Genomic DNA, 23,158 nt, shown 5'->3' on the forward strand with positions numbered 1-23,158 from the left:
TGAAAGGGGTTGCAGCTATGGGCCAAAGGGACGCTGCAAAGACCCTTTAGTGATGACTATAGTGCACCCCGTGAGGTGCACTGACTGTACTACCGCCTAAGGGGCATTTAACTTTGAGATAAAAAAACTCGTTAATAAATGTAAACAATCAAATCAATCTAGACAACAAAAGCTACTTCTTATTGCACGCTCTCTCTCAACTTGTACAGGTCAAAGCAAGCGATAATTGAAGGTAATTAACGTTAACAGTAATGTACTTTCATTATATAAAGGCATCAGTAAAGAGAGTATACTATAGCCAAGAAATAAATGCATTTATCTCCGTAGGGGGGTAGAGCCGTTAGTGCACCTCATGCGGTGCACTGTAGGCATTACTTAAGGTTCTTTGCAGGGTGTCTTAGGCCCCTAGCTGCAACCCCTTTCGTTCCTTTTATTGTATCTCCTTTCATATTCTCTGTCCTCCATCTTACTTTTCACTCTCTCCTAACAACTGATTCACAGTGCAACTGCTTTGAGGTTTTCCTCCTGTTACACCTTTCAAACCCTTTACTGTCAATTTCCATTTCAGTGCTGAATGGCCTCATAGGTCCCAGTTGCTTGGCCTTTGGCTAAATTCTATATTTAACTCTAAATGCATTTATGGTATCTTTAACCTATTATTAAATTACAGCAGTTATTCCCTGATCATTGTGCTTAACACGTTTGACCCTTATTGATTGACATTCAGACAGGGCGTGTATTTGTGGTATCCTTTTCATTTCGGCAAAGAAATAAGGGTGATTTTTATGTAATTGGGTCATAGGGCATATCTTAAAAATTTTTTGACAGTTCGAAAGGATCTTAGTCTCACCAAAGAACAACAGTACATGACAGTATTTCGTTGTGATTGTACACTACAGCCAACTGTATGACTATAAACACCACCTCGATTGTTTGCCTTTGTTACGTTGAAACCAAGACCCTCTGAAAGACCACACGTGTAACCAAAATCTCAAAATGGGCAGGAAATAAGGCTACCAAAAGATTAGGAAATTTCACTAGAAAAAAGTGACTCCCTAAATCATTAATAGAAGGCAAATAGTTAAGGAAACACCTGTGGACCTAGTGCAGTTGATTTAAGGGAACATGCATGGGCCTAGTGCATTATAGTTAAAGGAACACTTGTGAGCCTAGTGCATTATAGTTATGAGTACATTTGTGGGCCTAGTGCATTATAGTTAGGGGAGGGGGAGGCGAGGGGGGGGGTGACGCGACTTGAAAGGGTTATTTACTAACTAGATGGGAGAGGCCGATTTGATGTGGGTGGGGGGGGCGTGGTTTGCAACATGAGGGGAGTTACTAACTTGGCATTCTTTCCTAAATAATTCAGTGACTATGTGCCTGTTGATTGGTCGACTGTGGTACGGCACAGCCAAGGTAGGGAAGGAATAGATTAGTAACCTCATTCCAAAGCCAGCTCCTCTAATGTAATAACCCCGGTCCATGTATTTGAAGGGCGAAAGGAGGAAGTCTTTCAAATAACTCAGAAGGGTGTAATTCGTCTATATAGGATAAAGATACCAAAAAATGAGTTGGTGTATTAAAACGATGTGAGATAGACCAGTAAGTTGAACTGCATACAGAATTTTCGCCAAAGGCCAAGCACTGGGGCCTATGAGGTATTTCAGCGCTGAAACGGAAATTGACTGTAAAAGGTTTGAAAGGTGTAACAGGAGGAAAACCTCACAGTTGCACTATGAATCAAGTGTTAGGAGAGGGTGGAAAGTAAGATGGAAGAGAGAGAATATCAAAGGAGCTACACTAAAAGGAATGAAAAGGGTTGTAACTACGGGACGAAGGTACGCTGCAAAGAACCTAAAGTAATTCCTACAGTGCACCGCATGAGGTGCAATGACTGCACTAACCTCCTACGGGGACAGACTGATAAAATATGGATCATAATTTCGGATGCCTTTACAGGACGGAGTTTGATGATGAATTGAAGTGTGACTAAGCCTTGCCATCCAGGAAGTGCAAGCAGTGAATGATGCAGTAAAAATATGGGTCAGGTTACCCAAGCGCTTTTATTGAAACTACGGTGAGTTCAAATGGAGCAGTTGCGAAGATTTATCAGTTTCATAATTGGGAGAAATTTGCGCATGCAGCCTTCCTTTTCTTATCACTCAGGGTAAATGCTTTATTGATTGAAAATTAAAAGTACTAAAAATGCTTACTGGTTCAAATAAATGGATATATATATATATATATATATATATATATATATATATATATATATATATATATATATATATATATATATATAATTTTACTTGAACCAGTAAGCATTTTTAGTACTTTAATTTTCAATCAATATATATATATATTATATACATATATATATATATATATATATATATATATATATATATATATATATATATATATATATATATATATATACATACATACATACAGTATATATGAAATTTTGAGTATGTTTATAAATAATCTACATACAAAGACGAAAACAAAGCAGAATCGTATCCTAGCTGTCAAAACTCTATAGAGAGTCGCCAGCTCTTCATTATTTAACATTGGTCATAACATCAGCTGTTTTGCAAAAAACAACGCTGGACTAATACCAGTCTTGTTTATCAGAGAAGGGAATCAACGTGGGCGGTTCATCACTTGAGCTACTCGCAAAGCTCAGATTTGGCCCCCATTCACCCCACTCTCCCCTACCCTTCCCCCTCCCAAACAAGGACCCCTACCTAAATGGCGTGCCCCACGAACACCCCTCCCTCCCTACCCTCCTATCACAAACCTAACCTCACTCACCACCTCTTCATACCCCACCTCCCCAGTCCTCCCCCCCCTTCCCCATCTCACCCCTTCCCCAGTCTCACCCCTTCCCCCTTCCTCCCCTCCCCTCCCCCTCCTCCCATCACAAACCTAACCTCACTCACCACCTCTCTATTCCCCTTCCCCAGTCTCAATAGATCCCTCCAGCTCATACCTCCCCTCCCCCTTCCTCTCCCATCCCCTCCCACACCTCTCTAACTAATAGCCAAGAAACTATTTTATTACTGATGTTATGGCTTTCTCGGACCCACCCCTAACATGGGCCTCCACTTGCACAACCTTTTGTTTATGAGGCTCAGTGTGTTTTTGTTTTGCAAGTCTCATCACTTGATGCAAATAAGGTCCTCTACGCGAGACACTACGGAAGGATTAACGACCTTACGGCCCCCCCCCGGAGTCAAGTGCAAGTGACTGCTTATGCAGCAGCAGATGTGTTGAGTAGATTTCGATGGCTTGTATTGTCCCTTCGTAATTAAGAAATTAATTGCGATTTATTCTGTCCATTCAGGTCCCATAAGCTGCTTTTATACAAAATCTTCGTATGGTGGAATTGAATTGAACTGAATATAGAATTTGGGCCAAAGGCCAAGCACTGGGACCTATGAAGTCATTCAGCGCTGAAACGGAAATTGACAGTAAAAGGTATGGAAGGTTTAACAGGAGGAAACCTCGCTGTTGCATTATGAATCAATTGTCAGGAATGTGTGGAAAGTAAGTTGGGAGAGAGAATATGAAAGGAGGTACAGTAAAAGGAACGAAAGGGGTTGCAGCTCGGGGCCGAAGGCACGCTGCAAAGAACCTTAAGTAATGCCTACAGTGCATCGCATGAGGGGCACTGATAGCATTACCCCACTACGGGAGTCACACATGAGATTTATACGTTTGTTAAATGGCATTAAACAAGAGCGTGGGAACAAATTCATTATTGTACGAAGGATCAGGGGAAAAGGTTCAATTTCTTGCTCGCTCAGCTAGTTGTGTTAGGTCATGAAATTATGATAATAAAAAAATACTCATAATAGCACGAGTCTTGATATGGAGAACCAAATCCACAGTTATGTATCTGTACGAATATTTTTGAAAATAAAGTTAAACAGTGAGCTTTCAAGAATATGTGACATCAGCCCTAGGGAATGTTAAGAGATTCACGAAAACTCGCTGTTCATCTTTATTTTTAAATATTTGTACATATACATAACGGCGGATTTGTTTCTTCAACGCTAATAATAATAATAATAATAATAATAATAATAATAATAATAATAATAATAATAATAATAATTTTTACTTTACGGCTTTCATTCAACATCTTCGACAAAGGCTTGTGTTTATTTATTTATTCATTACTATTTTTTGTACGTACTTTCAGAGGCACATCCGCTTCAGAATCTATTAAAATACTCGACGCCATATTCCCTCGAGAGCACCTTCCTTCCAAAATAAAATTCATTGTCCATAAAACTTTTCCAAAATACTTAAAAAGTCCAGGAATACTTAAAACTCAACACGACATGACTAAATGTGACCAAAACTCTTTCAAGTGATGATCTCACCTTTTAGAAGCTTTCATGAACAGGCATTAACATAAAACACAGAAATTGGACATTAGGAATATCTATCAGAATTCCCAACATTGTACATAACCAAGTTGATAAATTTCTTCCAAAATCCTGAGTTATGTCGTCTTTAGATTTTGTGATTCCTGAAGTTACAACATTCTTTGGTTAAAGGCTAAATACATTCTGGGAACATTCTGGGAATACAGTAGGGTACAGGAATGGTCTATTTGCTACGTATCTAGATATTGCCATGAATTCATAATTCTACAAAGCTCTTTTTAACAAGAGTTAAACCTCGGACTGTTGTCAAACTTAGGGCTGATGTCACACCTCTGACTGATGTCAAACCTAAGGTTGATGCCAAACATTGGACCGTTGTCAAACCTCGGACTGATGTCAAACCTCGGACTGATGTCAAACCTAGGACTGATGTCAAACCTCGGACTGATGTCAGACTTCGAATTGTCGTCAAACCTAGGACTGATGTCACACCTCTGACTGATGCCAAACCTAGGGCTGATGCCAAACATCGGACTGTTGTCAAACCTTGGATTGATGTCAAACCTTGGATTGATGTCAAACCTTGGGCTGTTGTCAGACTTCGAACTGTCGTTAAACCTAGGGCTGATGTCAAACCTAGGGCTGAAGTCAAACCTAAGGCTGATGCCAAAAATCAGACTGTTGTCAAACCTCGGATTGATATCATACCTCGGACTGTTGTCAGACTTCTGACTGTCGTCAAACCTAGGGCTGATGTCACACCTCTGACTGATGTCAAACTTAGGACTGATGTCACACCTCGGACTGATGTCAAACCTAGGGCTCATGTCAAACATCAGACTGTTGTCAAACCTCGTATTGGTGTCAAACCTCGGACTGTTGTCAGACTTCGCACTGTCGTCATACCTAGGGCTGATGTCAAACCTAAGGTTGATGGCAACATAGGACTGTTGTCGAATCTCGGATTGATGTCAAACCTGGGACTGTTGTCAGACTTCAAACTGTCGTCAAACCTAAGGCTGATGTCACACCTCTGACTGATGTCAAACCTAGGGCTGATGTCAAACCTAAGGCTGATGCCAAACATCGGACTGTTGTCAAACCTTGGATTGATGTCAAACCTCGGACTGTTGTCAGACTTCGAACTGTCGTCAAACCTGGGGCTGATGTCACACCTCTGACTGATGTCAAACCTAAGGCTGAAGTCAAACTTAAGGCTGATGCCAAACATCGGACTGTTGTCAAACCTCGGACTGATGTTAAACCTCAGACTGTTGTCAGACTTCGGAATGTCGTCAAATCTGGGGCTGATGTCACACCTCTGACTGATGTCAAACCTAGGGCCGATGTCACATCTCGGATTGATGTCAAACCTAGGGCTGATGTCACACGTCGGATTGATGTCAAACCTAGGGCTGATGTCAAACATCGGACTGTTGTCAAACCTCGGATTGATGTCAAACCTGGGACTGTTGTCAGATTCGAAATGTCAAACCTAGGGCTAGCGTCAAACCTGGGATTGATATCAAACCTGGGACTGATGTTAAACTTAGGACTGTAGTGATATGAAACGTGGGACTGTTGTCAAACATCGGACTGTTGTACCTTGGATTGTTATCAAACCTCGGACTGATGTAAAACTTAGGACTGATGTCAAACCTCGGAATGTTGTCAAACCTCGGTCTGATGTCAAACTTCGGACTGATGTCAAACTTCGGACTGATGTCAAACTTCGGACTGTTGTCAAACATCGGACTGTTGTACCTTGGATTGTTGTCAAACCTCGGACTGGTGTAAAACTTAGGACTAATGTCAAACCTCGGAATGTTGTCAAACCTTGATCTGATGTCAAACTTGGGACTGATGTCAAACTTCGGACTGTTGTCAAACCTCGGACTGGGAGATCAGACCAGCAAATATGACGCGATAATTCTGCCATCGGTGCGCGGTTGTTGTGGAATAAAAAAAACGCAATGTAGATTTCATATTGTTTAATCATTATTAACTGGTTGAATACAATGCACTTGGTAAAAATATGGTCATATGAGGTTACACAATAGGAGACAATGTGCCAAAACATTAAAACGTTACACACTCTGATTCAGAATCTGTAACAACACTACAACTGATATTCAAAAATTTAAACGAAGGCTAAACAATTTTCGAGATGTATTGAAAAACTTCCATGAAAATCAAAGCTAAGACAAAGGAGCTAAATTAAAAACAATAAAGTGAAGACAGAGGTGACATGGAAACCATCTTAGTACAAACAAAAATAGTTATCCTCAAACAGGTTTCCATCTCGGACTGAAGAGCAGCCCGCCATTACTCCCAGAAAATAAATCCAGAAAATAAATCCAGTAAACATCCAGAGGCAAATGAGAAAAGTGTGGCCCCTTTGACTCCATAAATTCGGATAAAACCAACAGTCAAAAAAAGGCGGACGAGAAAAAAATGTGACAGCGATAAAATTGATCGAGGAGGAGGAGGAGGAGGAGGAGGAGGAGGAGGAGGAGGAGGAGGAGGCAGCCTAATACACATCCCGGCCGCCAACAAATCCCGGGCCACATCTTCGCCAAAGCGCGTATCCGTGCATGCGTTCCATAAATCTCTGAAAGAGCGTCATACTTTGTTTATTATGCCGCCTTCCCCCACCCCTCTTCCCTTTCCTATCTCCCTCCCCCAGCCCGCTTCCACCCCACATCCCCACACACCAACCCACTCCCCACACACCAAGACATCAGATCCATAATATGATGATGCTGCCTACAGATACCTCTTGTATTATTGATCAACGGAGACCTGATTCAATAGATATAAAATATGTGTATGCGCAAGAGAAGATGGGAGGGAGGGAGAGAGAGAAGGTGGGAGGGGGAAAGGGGGGAACAGTATTGTTATAAATGCATGTAACTTGTACACGTTAATATGCACTGTACTTGTGTAAAAGGGCATCTGCATTTCTGTGTAGGTTACATTGCATATTTAACACACAATCACTGACAAAGCACAGGTTACATATCAATATACAAATACCAAAATGCTTAAAGGAAATCAAACAAAGTACTTGTTCCTCCTTCCAGAATATGCTTAACTACTTCCACCACTGGAAAATAAAATCCCTTTTTCAAGTCCTTCAGAGGCTATTTGTCACCCAGAACAAACACTTACAAAGGACTACAAAAAATGGGTTGTAGGGGGGTGGGGGTGGGGGTGGGGGTGAGGGAGGAGCCAAGAGGGGTGAGGAGGAGCCAAGAGGGGGGGGGGAGGAGCCAAGAGGGGGGAGGTAGGGAATGATACGAAAGAAAGCTAAAGGTGTCTGACAATGAAACAGCTACAGGTAATTGATTCGATCAGATAGAAGAGCAAGAGAACCTCCAGGTGTGGTAATTTTTTTCTAATCGAGTCAAAAACGATGAAGGATACTCTGGCAATTCCAAGATACAGAAAGGGAAAAGATGAAAGAGGGGAATTAGAGAGGAATTAAATATCTAGATGGGGGAAAAGTGGGGATAAAATAAAATGACAAGAAATTGGCAATGTGAGGCTTTTCTTCTGTATTTCAATGACAAAGTATAACTTTTATTTAAAGTGGGAATAAAATAATATGGCAATGTGAAGTTTTTCCTCTATATTTCAATGGCAAAGTATAACTTTTATTGAAAGTGGGAATAAAATAAAATGGCAAGAAAATTACAATGTGAAGCTTTTCTTCTGTATTTCAATGACAAAGTATAACTTTTATTTAAAGTGGAAATAAAATATGGCAATTTGAAGTTTTTCCTCTGTATTTCAATGACAAAGTATAACTTTTATTGAAAGTGGGAATAAAATAGAATGACAATGTGAAGTTTTTCTTCTGTATTTCAGTAACACAGTATAACTTTTATTTAAAAGTGGGAATAAAATAATTTGGCAATGTGAAGTTTTTCCTCTGTGTTTCAGTGATTATAACTTTTATTTAAAGTGGGAATAAAATAATCTGGCAATGTGAAGTTTTTCCTCTGTGTTTCAGTGACAAAGTATAACTTTTATTTAAAGTGGGAATAAAATAATTTGGCAATGTGAAGTTTTTCCTGTGTGTTTCAGTGACTATAACTTTTATTTAAAGTGGGAATAAAATAATCTGGCAATGTGAAGTTTTTCCTCTGTTTCAGTGACAAAGTATAACTTTTATTTAAAGTGGGAATAAAATAATTTGGCATTGTGAAGTTTTTCCTCTGTGTTTCAGTGACAAAGTATAACTTTTATTTAAAGTGGGAATAAAATAATCTGGCAATGTGAAGTTTTTCCTCTGGAAAGTGGGAATAAAATAATGGCAAGAAAATGGCACTGTGAAGTTTTCCTTCTGTATTTCAATGACAAAATATAACTTTTATTTAAAGTGGGGAGAAAACAAAATGGCAAGAAAATGGCAATGTGAAGTTTTTCTTCTGTATTTCAATGACAAGGTATGGCTTTTATTGAAAGCGACATTGTATATTATCCGAGATCTGTTTAAAACAACGGTAGCTGAAAACACTGCAAAATTAACTGTTTCGTTACACAGTAAAAAAAAAAAAACGTTCAAGAATTATAATAGTTTTCGTGAGCAGAAGTTGGACAAAATGAAGAGTAGAAGAACATCGCTTAAATAATGTAATTCTACTCTTCATCTTGGCTAACTTCTGTTCTCGAATTGAATCGAATATAGAGTTTAGGCCAAAGGCCAAGCACTGGGATCTATGAAGTCATTCAGCGCTGGAAAGGAAATTGAGAGTAGGCAGGTCTGAAAGGTGTAACAGGAGGAAAGCCTCGCAGTTGAAATATGAAATATCTTTTGAGAGGGTGGACAGCGAGATGGAAGACAGAGAATATGAACGGAGGTGCAGTAAAAGGAATGAAAGAGGTTGCAGCTAAGGGCCGAAAGGACGCTGCAAAGAAGCTTAAGTAATGCTTACAGTGCACCACGTAAGATATGCACTGACGGCACTACCCCTCTACGGGGCTTCTGTTCACGAAAACTTTTATAATTCTTGAAAAATGCCTTACTATACAACTGTAGTATTGAGTATACCCTAAAACTACCTGTAAACTTTATGTGAAGTCATAGTCCACGAAAACAAGTAAAAAATCCGCCCAAGTTTCTTCGGCGCAATCGACTTTTCTGTACAGCCTCTACAGCGTATAATCTGGGCCACCGAAAATAGATATATCTTTCGGTGGTCTCGGTATAATGCTGTATGAGCCTCGGCCCATGAAATTTTAATCAGGGCCCGGTGGTAGTGTATCCTATATCGTTGCAAGAAGCACGATTATGGCTGACTTTAACCTTAAATAAAATAAAAACTACTGAGACTAGAGGGCTGCAATTTGGTATGTTTGATGATTGGAGGGTGGATGATCAACATACCGATTTGCAGCCCTCTAGTCTCAGTAGTTTTTAGGATCTGAGGGCTGACAGAAAAAGTGCAGACAGAAGAAAGTGCGGACGGACATAGATAGCCGGCACAATAGTTTTCTTTTACATAAACTAAAATAAACCAGAAATTCTCATTAGATGAAATACATATTACAGTATGATCGAATTCAACACAAGAATTATCATGTAGTGAATGCTTCGGAGTTTTAAAAATTTATACATCTTCATCTTATAAAAACAGATTCCTCTTCATATCCACTTCATTACAAAATGATATAAAGAAAGTTTTACATTCTTGAATGCGATTAATATCATAAATATCACAAAACTTCAACCTTAGCTCCAACTAAATATTCTGAAACTGAAATTTCGGTAAGGGTCCCCAAGACTGCCGCTCTGCCGTCTGTTCCTTTTTGAAAGTTTGCTTAACCTTTCAATAAAAGTTCTCTGGATTATACAAATGCATTTAAACACAAGCATGCCCACACATATACATGCATATATATACATACAGTATATAAATATATATACATACATATATATATATATATATATATATATATATATATATATATATATATATATATATATATATGTATGTATATGTGTGTGTGTGTGTGTGTGTATTATTTTCCTTTTTGAGGTGGTGTTTTCTTTCTTTTTTTTTTGAGGTCAAGTTGCTGGCCCCAAGAATTTTTCTTGATCCTCCTAAGCTTACTGAAGGTTAAGGTTAAGTACCCATTCATTGTTCAGTGAATGGGTCGGCAAATAGAAATGTAAAAGAGAGAAGGGGCAAGAAGATAAACTAGTGATTGAAATGCTCTCGATCACCAATAACCATTTTCCTTTTCCAATACCGAGGATGACCCAATCATTGTGGTTATCTAGCATTTGTCATTCAATTAAAATCTAACCAAACTCCAGTATGTTTCTGAGCACCAGAAAAGCAACTTAATATGAGAAAATTATCTTAATTAAATTTAGCATGGTAAAAACACCATGGTAAAGATTGATACGAAAGAGAAAAGATTATTGGGTCCACTTTCTGGTCTTTCGAGAATGAACTGACAAATTTATAACGATAGTGATTACAACATGGAGTTATAACAGAATTTGTGCCTTGATAACAACTCTACCACCAAGAATGTAATGATGCTCGTTTACCTTGAAGAACAAGGACATTTTTAGTTTCAAGAATAGAGACTTCACCATTAAGAATAAATGCAGACAAAAGTGAGAGTAGTTGTAAGTAGGCACTGGAGAGCCCCTAACAAGCGCGCATTACATAAAATGCCTTTGGTAACTTCCTTGATGTGTAAGCGAAGCCAGATGCTACAATAGGAATAATAATATTAACTATAAGAATGGCAATGAAGCAAATGTTATAAAACAGATCAAGGAATTTTACAATAAAGCACAAGATAAAGGCTATGTCATCAAGTATTCTGATCACCGGTGTGCTCAGGGTCAGAAATTCTTCTTCTAGAGCGGGGCCGTCCAACCCCATGCCCGTGGGCCAAAAGTGGCCCGCTAGAGAAAAGGAAGTAAGAGTATATTTCTCTTTAGGTTTCTTCTTTGGGTATTATGTTACAACACACACACAGATATATATATATATATATATATATATATATATATATATATATATATATATATATATATATATATATATATATATATATATACTGTATACATATACACACACACACACAGGTGGCCCGCATGACTTTTTGTTTTTTCGAGTGGCCCTCAGACTAAACACCTTGGACGGCCCTGTTCTAGAGGGAAGACTACATTAGCCAGCGCAAATCGCTCTCTGAAGAGTTAACGCAAAAACTAACCGCGTAAAATGTCCGATTTTAAAATCGTATTACCCTAACAAGAATATAGTTCTCCGGGAGTAATTCATCGAGCGGAAATCACCGGTTACCCAACTTCTTCGGGCAGAAAGACACCTATTGCTCGTCCTGATGGATTGTCCCGCGGAGTCGGTCTCTAGAGGTAGACGCCCTCCGCAATGACATTTGAATTTCTCAGCACTGCAATAAAGCTTTCGCAAATGCAGGAACTCGATGCGAACGACGTATAAATGGTGTAACTGACGGCAAAAAAATGATCGCTTCTTGGGATCTCGTAAGGGTTGAGTTTATTCAGATTATATGAGCAGTTTGTGGGCATCAATTTCGTCCGAACTTTTTAACTTTTTTTTTTTTTACGTGGGAGCTCACGAGACAGTCAGCACCGCCGTGTTTTACTTTGATGTCCAACATGTATTGAAGGAAAGTTTGAAAAATAACGACATAAAAGCTAAAACATCAAACCAGTCATTCCTCTGTCTACTTGTTCGAACTCGAACTTTACCTCCGGCATAAAAATATCTAAATCGCTTTTAACAACTTATCTTCTGTACAGTTCATCTTCGACGCCCTCTGCAATACCTCTAATATCAAGTCTACCATAAACCTTTTCAAGTACCATGTCTACAACACGATTATTTTATCTTTGGCATCAAACTCCGCACAAACAGTTTCATAAACAACTGAGCCTCAAAGTCCGTTCTTCTCCTTTTTACCTCAACCCACATTGTTCTTCACCTATCAACTCTTCCGTCATCTGTCTTGCTCTCTCAATATAAATCAAAGCTGTTTTTCTTCTGTCTCCCATATTCAACTAATCTCCATTATACAATTTTCATCATCTTAACTTTCTTTCTCGGCACTCCTTTTCATTTTTTTAATATCCCTCGTTTTCTCTCTCCTTTTCTTCATTTTTCATTCCTCCTTGCCTCCTATAAAAACAAAGAGTCCCCATGATCCTTACACCCCATTGTGGAATCTTAGATACTACTTAAACTAAGTGTGTTCATGTTTGTGAGCAGATATGATTGTATGTATATATATGTATATATAATATATATATGTATATATATAATATATATATGTATATATATAATATATATATATATATATATATATATATATATATATATATATATATATATATATATATATATATATATATATATATATATATACACACACATTGTATTTTTACATACACACATATATAATATATATACATATATATATATATATATATATATATATATATATATATATATATATACATATATATATATATAATATATATATATATATATATATATATATATATATATATATATATATATATATATATATATATATATATATATATATATATATATATATATATATAGATGTATACATATATTAAACATCGCATGCATTGATCCAAGAGAGTAACTACACCCAAAGGGAATTTTATGTAATTGTTCCTATCTTTACCAGGATTCGAGTCTACTAGGTCTTTTGGCGTTAGATCGTAGGATGACAATTGCCTGACGTAACAACAACATTAAGATTAAGATATAGGCATCTTAGCTTCTAAATCAGAAACCATAGATTCAAATCCTGGTCGAGATAAGAGCAACCATTTACAACCAGGCACGAATATCCATCCAGTGTAGTACTGAAATACCAATAGCCATATTTTTACGTTCCCGTTTTATTTTACATTTTTACACCAAAATCATATTCAGTTTTTGGCACGTGAAACGTGATTAGTTAGGCATAACGGATCATGTCAAGATTCACGAACCCACTCTCAGCATGGTTCGCTATTCTTTACAAGAAGATTATTGGGTTCGTTATTCTTTACATGGGAATAATCGGGTTCGCTGTTCTAGACATGAACACTTCGGTACAAAACATGTGATTCCCCAGGGGCTAGTACTAAACAAGGCGAAATACATTTGATCCCCCAGGGGCTAGTACTAAACACGGCGAAACAGTGTAGCTGAATCACTGTTTCGGCGTGTTTAGTACTTCCCCTCATTTGGAATTGGAGTTCGGACCGGAAAGGGTTGGTCATTCTTTGCATGGGGATCACTGGGTTCGCTGTTCTTGACGTGGAGATGTTGGGTTCGCTAATCTTGACATGATCCGATATCAAACCTTAATTTTTCGTACGTGCATTATAGCAGTCTAGTTGAAGCTTTCTGCAGGCAAATAAATTTAAGTTATACCCAAACGTTCTTGGTGATGAAAGTATTAACAAATCATTTCACATTGGAAAATCAATTCATTTTCCCTTAAGAATCCGATAAACTTATGCCTAAGAACACAGTCAAGACGAAATGCTGAAAGGACAATTATGAATATTGCAAAGGAAGATAATTCCATTATATTTTTTCCCATCGATTGCCATGGTCAGGATTACGAGGCGCTTATTAGTAGAGTATGGGTGCCAGATGTCACGTTTCATCATTTAAAAATTAAGGTCAGTGCGAAAATTATTTACGAAATCTACAGAACTTGGATCTATAAATTCACTTTCGGCAAAGTCCTTAACCGCCCCCCCCCCCAACGAAAAAAAAAAAAAATGAGCCGAAGTTTCGTCGGCGCAATCGAGTTTTCTGTACAGCCGCTATAGAGTATGATCAAGGCCACCGAAAATAGATATATCTTTAAGTGCTCTCGGTATAATGCTGTATGAGCCGCGGCCCATGAAACTCTCTTCCGGTCGTGGTGGCCTGTGCTGCTGCGTTGCCAGAAGCATGATTTTGGCTAACTTTAACCTTAAATAAAATAAAAGCTACTGAAGCTAGAGGATGCAATTTGGTATATTTGATGATTGGAGAGTGGATGATCAACATACCAATTTGCAACCCTCTAGCGTCAGTAATTTTCAAGATCTGAGGGCGGACAGAAAAAATGCGGACAGAAAAAAGTAAGGGCAGAAAAAATGCCGACGGACAGACAAAGCCAGCATAATAGTTTTCTTTTCAGAAAACTAAAAAGGAAATTCTACAGATAAGGTCAGCGGAACGCCGCGCCGTGTCTAGTACCAGCCCCTTAAGCATGAAAGCAAAAATAAACAAAAGACGGTAAATTTCTATCTCAACAATACTGCATTATATACACCCTTTGCTATATTTTTCAGTCAATTTTATTAATTAACGATATCTTGGCGTGCAGCTGTTCTGTAGAATTAACCCCCGCCCCCCCCAACAAAAAAAAGTGCATACTGAAGGACAGACCCACATTTGTGCTACTTTGGCTCGTTATCTACCCGTCACCTACTCCGAGGCGCTAGTACTAGTACTAAACACCGTATGGTAAATGTAAAATAGACGGCCGCACGAATATATCGTTTGCCGATCACACAATATAGAAATGGGTGAATATAATACTTTGATCCCCGAGGAGCTAGTACTAAACACGGCGTCCCTAGGAGCTTACGTCATGTTAGTACTAGCACCTGGGAGTAGGTGATGCGCAGATCACAAGCCAAGGTAGCACCCAAGGCCAAGAGAAAGAGGAGGTCTGCTCACTTCCCCCCCAAATCCCCCACGTAGGCGGAGTTTTGTCTACCTCCTTATTGCGTCAGCAGGTGAATTGCCGTAATGAGCAGGTGCCTCTAAGATACTTCTTCGTCTACGTAGTTACCCCAGGGGGGAGGCGACTCCGCCCAATTGGGTAGACCTTGTCTCTCTTGGCCTTGGTAGCACCCGAATGGGTGTATATGATGGTACGATATCCCATCATGTGCAATTATGCATGGTAATCTACCTTTGTACAAAACTGGAAACTCCTGCATGAGTTTCGACGACAAGGTAAGCGTGACAGATAAATAGCTGGCTACACGGACGGACAAAAGGTGGATAAATACAGTTCCCCCAACTTCCACCGCCCCATCACTATCGCACAATTTGATCGTGCCCGTCATTGTGGCGTCACATATTGGGAGAGAGAGGGAAAGGCAGATTGTTGTGACATTCACAGACAAGAGGGGGGAATGCAGTGGAAAAAATATTAATTTTTTCAAAATCCATAATTGTGGCAATATAACCTACTATTTTACTTGACATATTACCTTTAGGCAAAGCAATTAGATTATCTCGCTAACAATGGAAGTACATGCATTGGATATGTCTCCCCTTAGTGGGCTGAAACTGAATAAAAACAGGAAACCCTTTATGAACGGCACCACAGGACCAGATTCCAGATTCATTAGACAAGATCTAACTACTGTATTTGAAAAATCTAGGACATTTTACAATATACGTTGTTGGTGACGTCCAACTTATTAAACTATTCGGTAAATGTACCAATTTCACTTGCTAAGAAGTACAGACAATTACTGTTGTCTGTAGTACATGTACATATTTAAGCAAGTATACAGTATATTTTGGCGAGTATGTTGCATGCTGTGACCATTCAATAATGTTTTCTGCTATGCACATGGAAGGATCAAAGCTAAATTCTCTCTTGACACACGGATGAGGTGTTTTCGACTTTATGACGAGGGGAATAACAGTCACGCACTTAAAAAGTAAATAGCTATGCACTACAATTACTACAACGTGAACAGGTTATTTTTCGGGAGACTCCAGGCGCCTCCCACATAATTTATATTTTTCTTGGATAAAACACATAAAAAAAAAATTTATTCTCAATACATAACCTGCGCAAATGCTTAATAACAGAGAAAAAATTAATCAAATTGCGACTTATAAGGTAAGACAATACCTGCCCCATCCCCGCCTCATAGCTAATACGGGAAAATTGCAATCAGTCAACACCCCTAGGTTACGTTAGGTTGGTATTTTTAGGTTCTTTTAGTGCCCTAGCATTTCCTAGCCATTTTTGCATGAAAAACCCAAAATGGTTTTTCATGCAAAAATGGTTGGCTGGAGTCTTCCAAAAAAATTATCCTTGAACATTCGCCAAAGAGAACTCAATCTAAAACTTTGAGCGTCACAGTGAAGTCCAGATGGGAACAAAATTCAAGAAACTTTTAACTCATACTCGAAAACCTGATAAGGAAGTACAATTTTAGTATTCATCTAAACAACTTATTATCATCTCTGTAATGCTTAGGAATAAATTCCTACTAGTATGAACAACTAAAATTCATGTAGTAGAGGAAAACCTTACATGCACATTCAAAGGCTGCAAATAATATATATATATATATATATATATATATATATATATATATATATATATATATATATATATATATATATATATATATATATATATATATATATATATATATATATATATATATACATACATATATATATACATATATATATACATATACATATATATATATACATATACATATATATATACATATACATATATATATATATACATATACATATATATATACATATACATATATATATACATATACATATATATATACATATACATATACATATACATATATATATACATATACATACATATATATATACATATATATATACATATACATACATATATATATACATATATATATACATATACATACATATATATATACATATATATATACATATACATATATATATATACATATATATATACATATACATATATATATACATATATATATACATATACATATATATATATATGCATATATATATACATATACATATATATATATATATATATATATATATATATATATATATATATATATATATATATATATATATATATATATATATATATATATATATTTAAAATTGAAGGGTCTTACGAAAACACTTTATAAAAGCCTGCAGGGTCTTACTTTATAACGTATATGTACGCAAACCCTTTACAAAGGCCTATTCTTGAAATGAACAAGGTATCAAACTACGGCAAGCGACTGTATCTTACCTTAAAAGAAGCCAGACCAACACCAAATGTAGTCCCTAATTAAAAATGGATGCTCTGTCACTTGCTAACGATAAGCAAATACTCCCGGAAAAGCGAAATTTTATTTTAAAAATCCGAGTCTTTGAAAGAATTCTCACTTCACAACACAAAACACGCGAACAGTCTCTTTTTCGGACCTTACCGTTTAACGAGCGCTCAGTAAACTGAATATTAACTGACGCGCTGGGAGCTTTTGACAGACAAGGACTCAAGAACTTGAGAGAACCACAGCACAGACACTTAGTCGACCTCACTAGTATTCCATACAGTTACAGCCCATGTACGAAAGCAGAGTATATTTTACTGGGTCACTGACATACGTAACATAAAGGAAAGTGAATCAATCCAGGTATAAAAACAGAGTAATTTAACTGGCTAACTGATATACGCCGCATATAGGAAAATTAAACCCACCCAGGTATAAAAACAGAGTATATTTGACTGACTAATTGATATGAGCAGCACATAGGAAAATTAAAACGAAAACATTGAAAAAGAGTTCACTGTGAAGATGTCTGCAAGCTTTTTTTCAATATTTAACAACTCGAAATGATGTTAAAAGATCAAAATACCATAAAATCGAAGATAGTGAGGGTATTCTCGGGCATTAAACTGTTACGCCATTATATACGCCGCGTAAAATAAAAAGGGAACCCCGTCGCTGTGTTAACATAACGGCCATGAGAGTGCAAGCCATTTTAAGAATGAAATCAGCTAGGGAACTAATTCCAGGAAACGACTCGTAATATCACGTACATATTCTCGAATGTTTTAAAATACGCGTTTGCATATTGTTAGTTTCTGTAAAAGAAAACTAATGAGATGGCTTTGTCTGTCCGTCCGCACTTTTTTTCTGTCTGCCCTCAGATCTTAAAAACTACTGAGGCTAGAGGGCTGCAAATTGGTATGTTGATCATCCACCTCCAATCATCAGACTTACCAAATTGCAGCCCTCTAGCCTCAGTAGTTTTTGTTTTATTTAGGGTTAAAGTTAGCCATAATCGTGCATCTGGCAACGATATAGTACAGGCCACCACCTGGCCGCGGTTAAAGTTTCATGGGCCGCGGCTCATACAGCATTATACCGAGACCACCGAAAGACAGATCTATTTTCGGTGGCCTTGATTATACGCTGTACAGAAAACTCGATTGTGCCCAAGAATCTTCGGAGCATTTTTTACTTGTTTTTCATTATTCTGAATTCTTATTGATATAGTTCTGAAATATGGTGGTAGTGATTTCAGATATTTTCGAGTTACTAAAAGTAAGATGTTCAGGGATAGTTACTTTTATACAAGTAGAAATGGCATGAAAATATACATAAAATCTTACGATGCCCATGTAGTTACTGGGGCATAATAGGAAACATGATTAGGATACATTCTTCTTTTTAACGATACATTATATATATATATATATATATATATATATATATATATATATATATATATATATATATATATATATATATATATATATATATATATATATATATATATATATATATATATATATATATATATATATATATATATACATATATATATATATATATATATATATATATATATATATATATATATATATATATATATATATATATATATATATATATATATATATATAGAAAACCATTTATATATACATATATATGTACATATAAATAGACTATATATATATATATATATATATATAAATATATATATATATATATATATATATATATATATATATATATATATATATATATATATATATATATATATATATAGAGCCTATTTATATATACATATATATGTACATATAAATAGACTATATATATATATATATATATATATATATATATATATATATATATATATATATATATATATATATATATATAATATATATATATATATAAGAAAAAATTCAAGATGTTTTGAAATGAACATTTTATTTGAGGACAAGTAAAAAAAGGGAAAATACAAACAAAAATAAAGGAACAACAGTTACAACAGAAAGCGGATAAGAATTAGCTAACGGATACTGGTGTGCCCCCCACCACAAAAAAATATAATAATAAAATTGTAACGACCGGGGGAAATATGTACGAGAAGGTAATAAAAAGAAACAACGGAAAGACGACATATAAAACAACGAAAGCAACAATATCGTCAAATAATGTTTTCAGGATAAAAGCGAGATTTTAACACAATTCTTTTGCACGAGAAAAATGAATCTGCTGAAACCGCTTTCTTGAAGCGGTATAAATTACGATTTAACACAAAGCGTGGTGAGTTGAAATTTTCCCCAGCATGAAGTTACCTGATACTGAAAAATTATATTCCACTGTACTAAATACTAGTGAAGTTCATTTGCATACAAACTCACATTTACACAAACAATGTATGTATATATATATATATATATATATATATATATATATATATATATATATATATATATGTATATATATATATATTTATATATACATATACATATACATAATATATATATATATATATATATATATATATATATATATATATATATATATATATATTTCTACACATACATAAGTATATAAATAAATATATACATTCATGTATATATATATATATATATATATATATATATATATATATATATATATATATATATATATATATATGTATAGATAGATAGATATACGCACAGACACATACATATAATATATACAACTTATCAAATAATTTACAGCGTTATAATAAATTCAACCATAATCATTCACTTATTTCCTGATCATTTCTCGAATGAAACCATCACCGATTAAAAATGATCCCGAAATATGAAGCCATGCCCATAAATGAAAATCCTAAACTATTTAATCGAGCACACTATCCTTTGTTAAGTAATTTCACAATGAATAATGTTCATGAAGTCCCGATTTACTTTCTCATAAAATATACCATAAATTCTCGTAACCTTTAAAATCCCTTTAAAAGCGGGATATTCAACCCGCAAAGTTTTCTTCACGAGAAAAAAAATATTAAAACGTAACGGTATAGATAAATCTCCTAACATGAAGTACCATAATATATATTAAATTCGCCTGATAACAGAATGATCTTTGATTTGATATGCCATGCCTTACTATATGACCTTCATAAAATAATAAAACCTCGTCTCTTTTTTTTTTTTTGTCTTTGTTAACATACAATACCGTAACATACGACCTCCACCAATTAAAATCTCGTTTTTTCCCCCCCCCGATCTTTTTTTTCCTTCCAGTCTTTCTCGTCTCCCTAATCAGATTAGTATGTAAGGCCGATAGGAACCTCCGCGATTATAATAAGATCATTAAACGGAGCTAATTATATGCAAGGAGAGGAGTGAAATATCTAGTCGACCAGATCGTGATAATTATATTGATAAACATAAAGATACTTCAGCGATAGCGATCTCGATCAGAGCGACCCGTCACGGGGAGAGACTCGTTCGCATACATCGCCGATAATATGGGGGTCGTCAAGCCGAAGCCATTGTGATAGCGAATCGGACTCCTCCGACAGTCACCGGGGCCCTTTCGTGGTGGACATGTTAATCAGTCTGTTCCGAGAGAAGGTTCTAGTGCGGATGTTTTCCCTGTTTATTTACAAGGCTTGTTCGTGCTGGCTGTCTGCACGTTTGCAAATTTATTCAGTCACTCTATATTTTTTATTTTAATTTACATTTTTTATTTGTTTATTTTAATTTACATTTACGTCATTTTTCACTTCCTTCTTATTCTATAAGTTTGTTGTACCGTTTTCATCCATTTATTTATGAATTTAATTCATAATTCACTCTATGTATTTGTTCATTTACATCATTTATATTTATTTGCTAACTTATTTCTACGCCTAATGATCATCTGTCTGCCAAATTTCCAATTAAAAAGTACATTTTTTTATTATTTCTTTATTATTAATGAAAAAAAATCCTTCGTGACGACAATAAATCTTTAACATAGCATTTTTGTTTGCTCTTATTTTCAAATCAGTATTACTTGATTGATTTATAGATTTTAGGCATACATGCCAAGCACTGGGGCAACTAGGCCATTCACTGTATAATAAAAACTCTTCTTTTTTTTCACTAAGTCAATGTTATTTCCTAATTTTTTTTAAGAAATCCCACTATACTTTTTGAATAATTTTCTTCACATTTAAATAAGTTCGTGATGTGTAACTGGCAATATTTCACTGTCTAATAAACTCTTTTTTTTGTTTGTTACGTAAATTTTATTTCATATTTTTTTTAAAACAACTCACGCACTTTTTTACTTTTTTTATTCACATTTAAATAAGATCATGCTGAAAAACTGGTAATATTTCATTGTACAATAAATGGTTTTATTTATTTCGTCAATTTTATTTCCTATTTTTTTCGAAAGAGCTCCCAATAAACTTCTTGACTGTTCTACTTCACGTTTAAATAAGATCGTGCTAAAAAAACTGGTAATATTTCATTGCACAAAAAACAGTTTTTTTATTACGATTTTATTTCCTGTTTTTCTAAATGAACTCACACACTTTTTACTTTTTTTTTTACTTCACATTTAAATAAGATCTTGCTGAAAAACTGGTAATATTTCATTGTACAATAAACAGTAATTTTTATTGCAATTTTATTTCCTATTTTTTTTAAAGATTTCCCACCAAACTTTTTGACTTTTCTGCTTCACATTTAAATAAGATCATGTTAAAACAACTGGTAATATTTCATTGCACAATAAACATGTTTTTTTTATTACGTCAGTTTTAGTTCCTATTTTTTTTCAAGAGAACTCCCAACGAACTTTTTGACTTTTCTACTTCACATGTAAATAAGATGATACTAAAAAAACTGGTAATATTTCATTGTACAGTAAGACTTTTTTTTACTGCATCAATTTTATTTCTGTTTTTTTTTTAATAGAACTTTATTAGATAAACTTTTAACATTTTATGAGAAAAAAAATAGAAGTAACCAGGATGAAAGTTTAAAAGCAGCAACTCGCCTGCGCGCACCACGAGAAGATTAAGAGCGAACGCAAACACAAATCCCTAATCACTCCCTCGCAACGCTAGCAACCTCTCATGCAGCCGTATCAAGCATTCGGACGAAATTATACAATACAGAATGATAACAGCTTGCAAACCATTAATGTCGAGAACGCGCAGCCATATATGCAAGGAAGCGCAATGTTCGCATCGCGCAAGATGGTTCTCCCTGCGCCATCATCTAAATCGCTGGTATCGCGGCCGTTAATCGGCAATAATTACGACGGCGCTGCGAGTCGGCGATTTCAATGCGACCGTAAATACAAATCCTACGCTGAAGGAACGCTCTGGGGAGCTGAGGGGAAGGGGTAGGGGGAAGGGGTCATTTGGGTGATATCTACCGAGCCGGGCCAGAAAGAGAGATGGCATTAAGTGCAGGATAAGAGAGAATGAAATAAAGCGGGTTGAACAATAGTCAAGGCAAAAAAATTAACAAGGTTAATAAAGGTAATTTGGATTTCACAAGACGGATTGAATGAGTGTGCGAGGAACAAAGGGGGAATATAAACAAACACAGTGTCTAGCGAGAAAAGAAAAACTAAAAAAAAT

General features: G+C 35.8%; 1 protein-coding gene across 1 annotated transcript in view; it reads left to right on the forward strand.

Moving 5' to 3' along the window:
• The window catches only part of LOC136829580 (ovarian abundant message protein-like), a 45,338-nt gene that overhangs the window by 9,619 nt on the left and 12,561 nt on the right, over nt 1-23,158 (forward strand). Inside the window, exons 2-3 of the mRNA XM_067088429.1 lie at nt 4,687-5,329; nt 5,419-5,874. Of these exons, the coding sequence (XP_066944530.1) occupies nt 4,687-5,329; nt 5,419-5,874 (1,099 nt within the window). The remainder of the gene's footprint in view (nt 1-4,686; nt 5,330-5,418; nt 5,875-23,158) is intronic.

The sequence above is a fragment of the Macrobrachium rosenbergii genome, chromosome 44 (assembly GCF_040412425.1).
Source record: "Macrobrachium rosenbergii isolate ZJJX-2024 chromosome 44, ASM4041242v1, whole genome shotgun sequence".
NCBI classification, from domain to species: Eukaryota; Metazoa; Arthropoda; class Malacostraca; order Decapoda; family Palaemonidae; genus Macrobrachium; species Macrobrachium rosenbergii.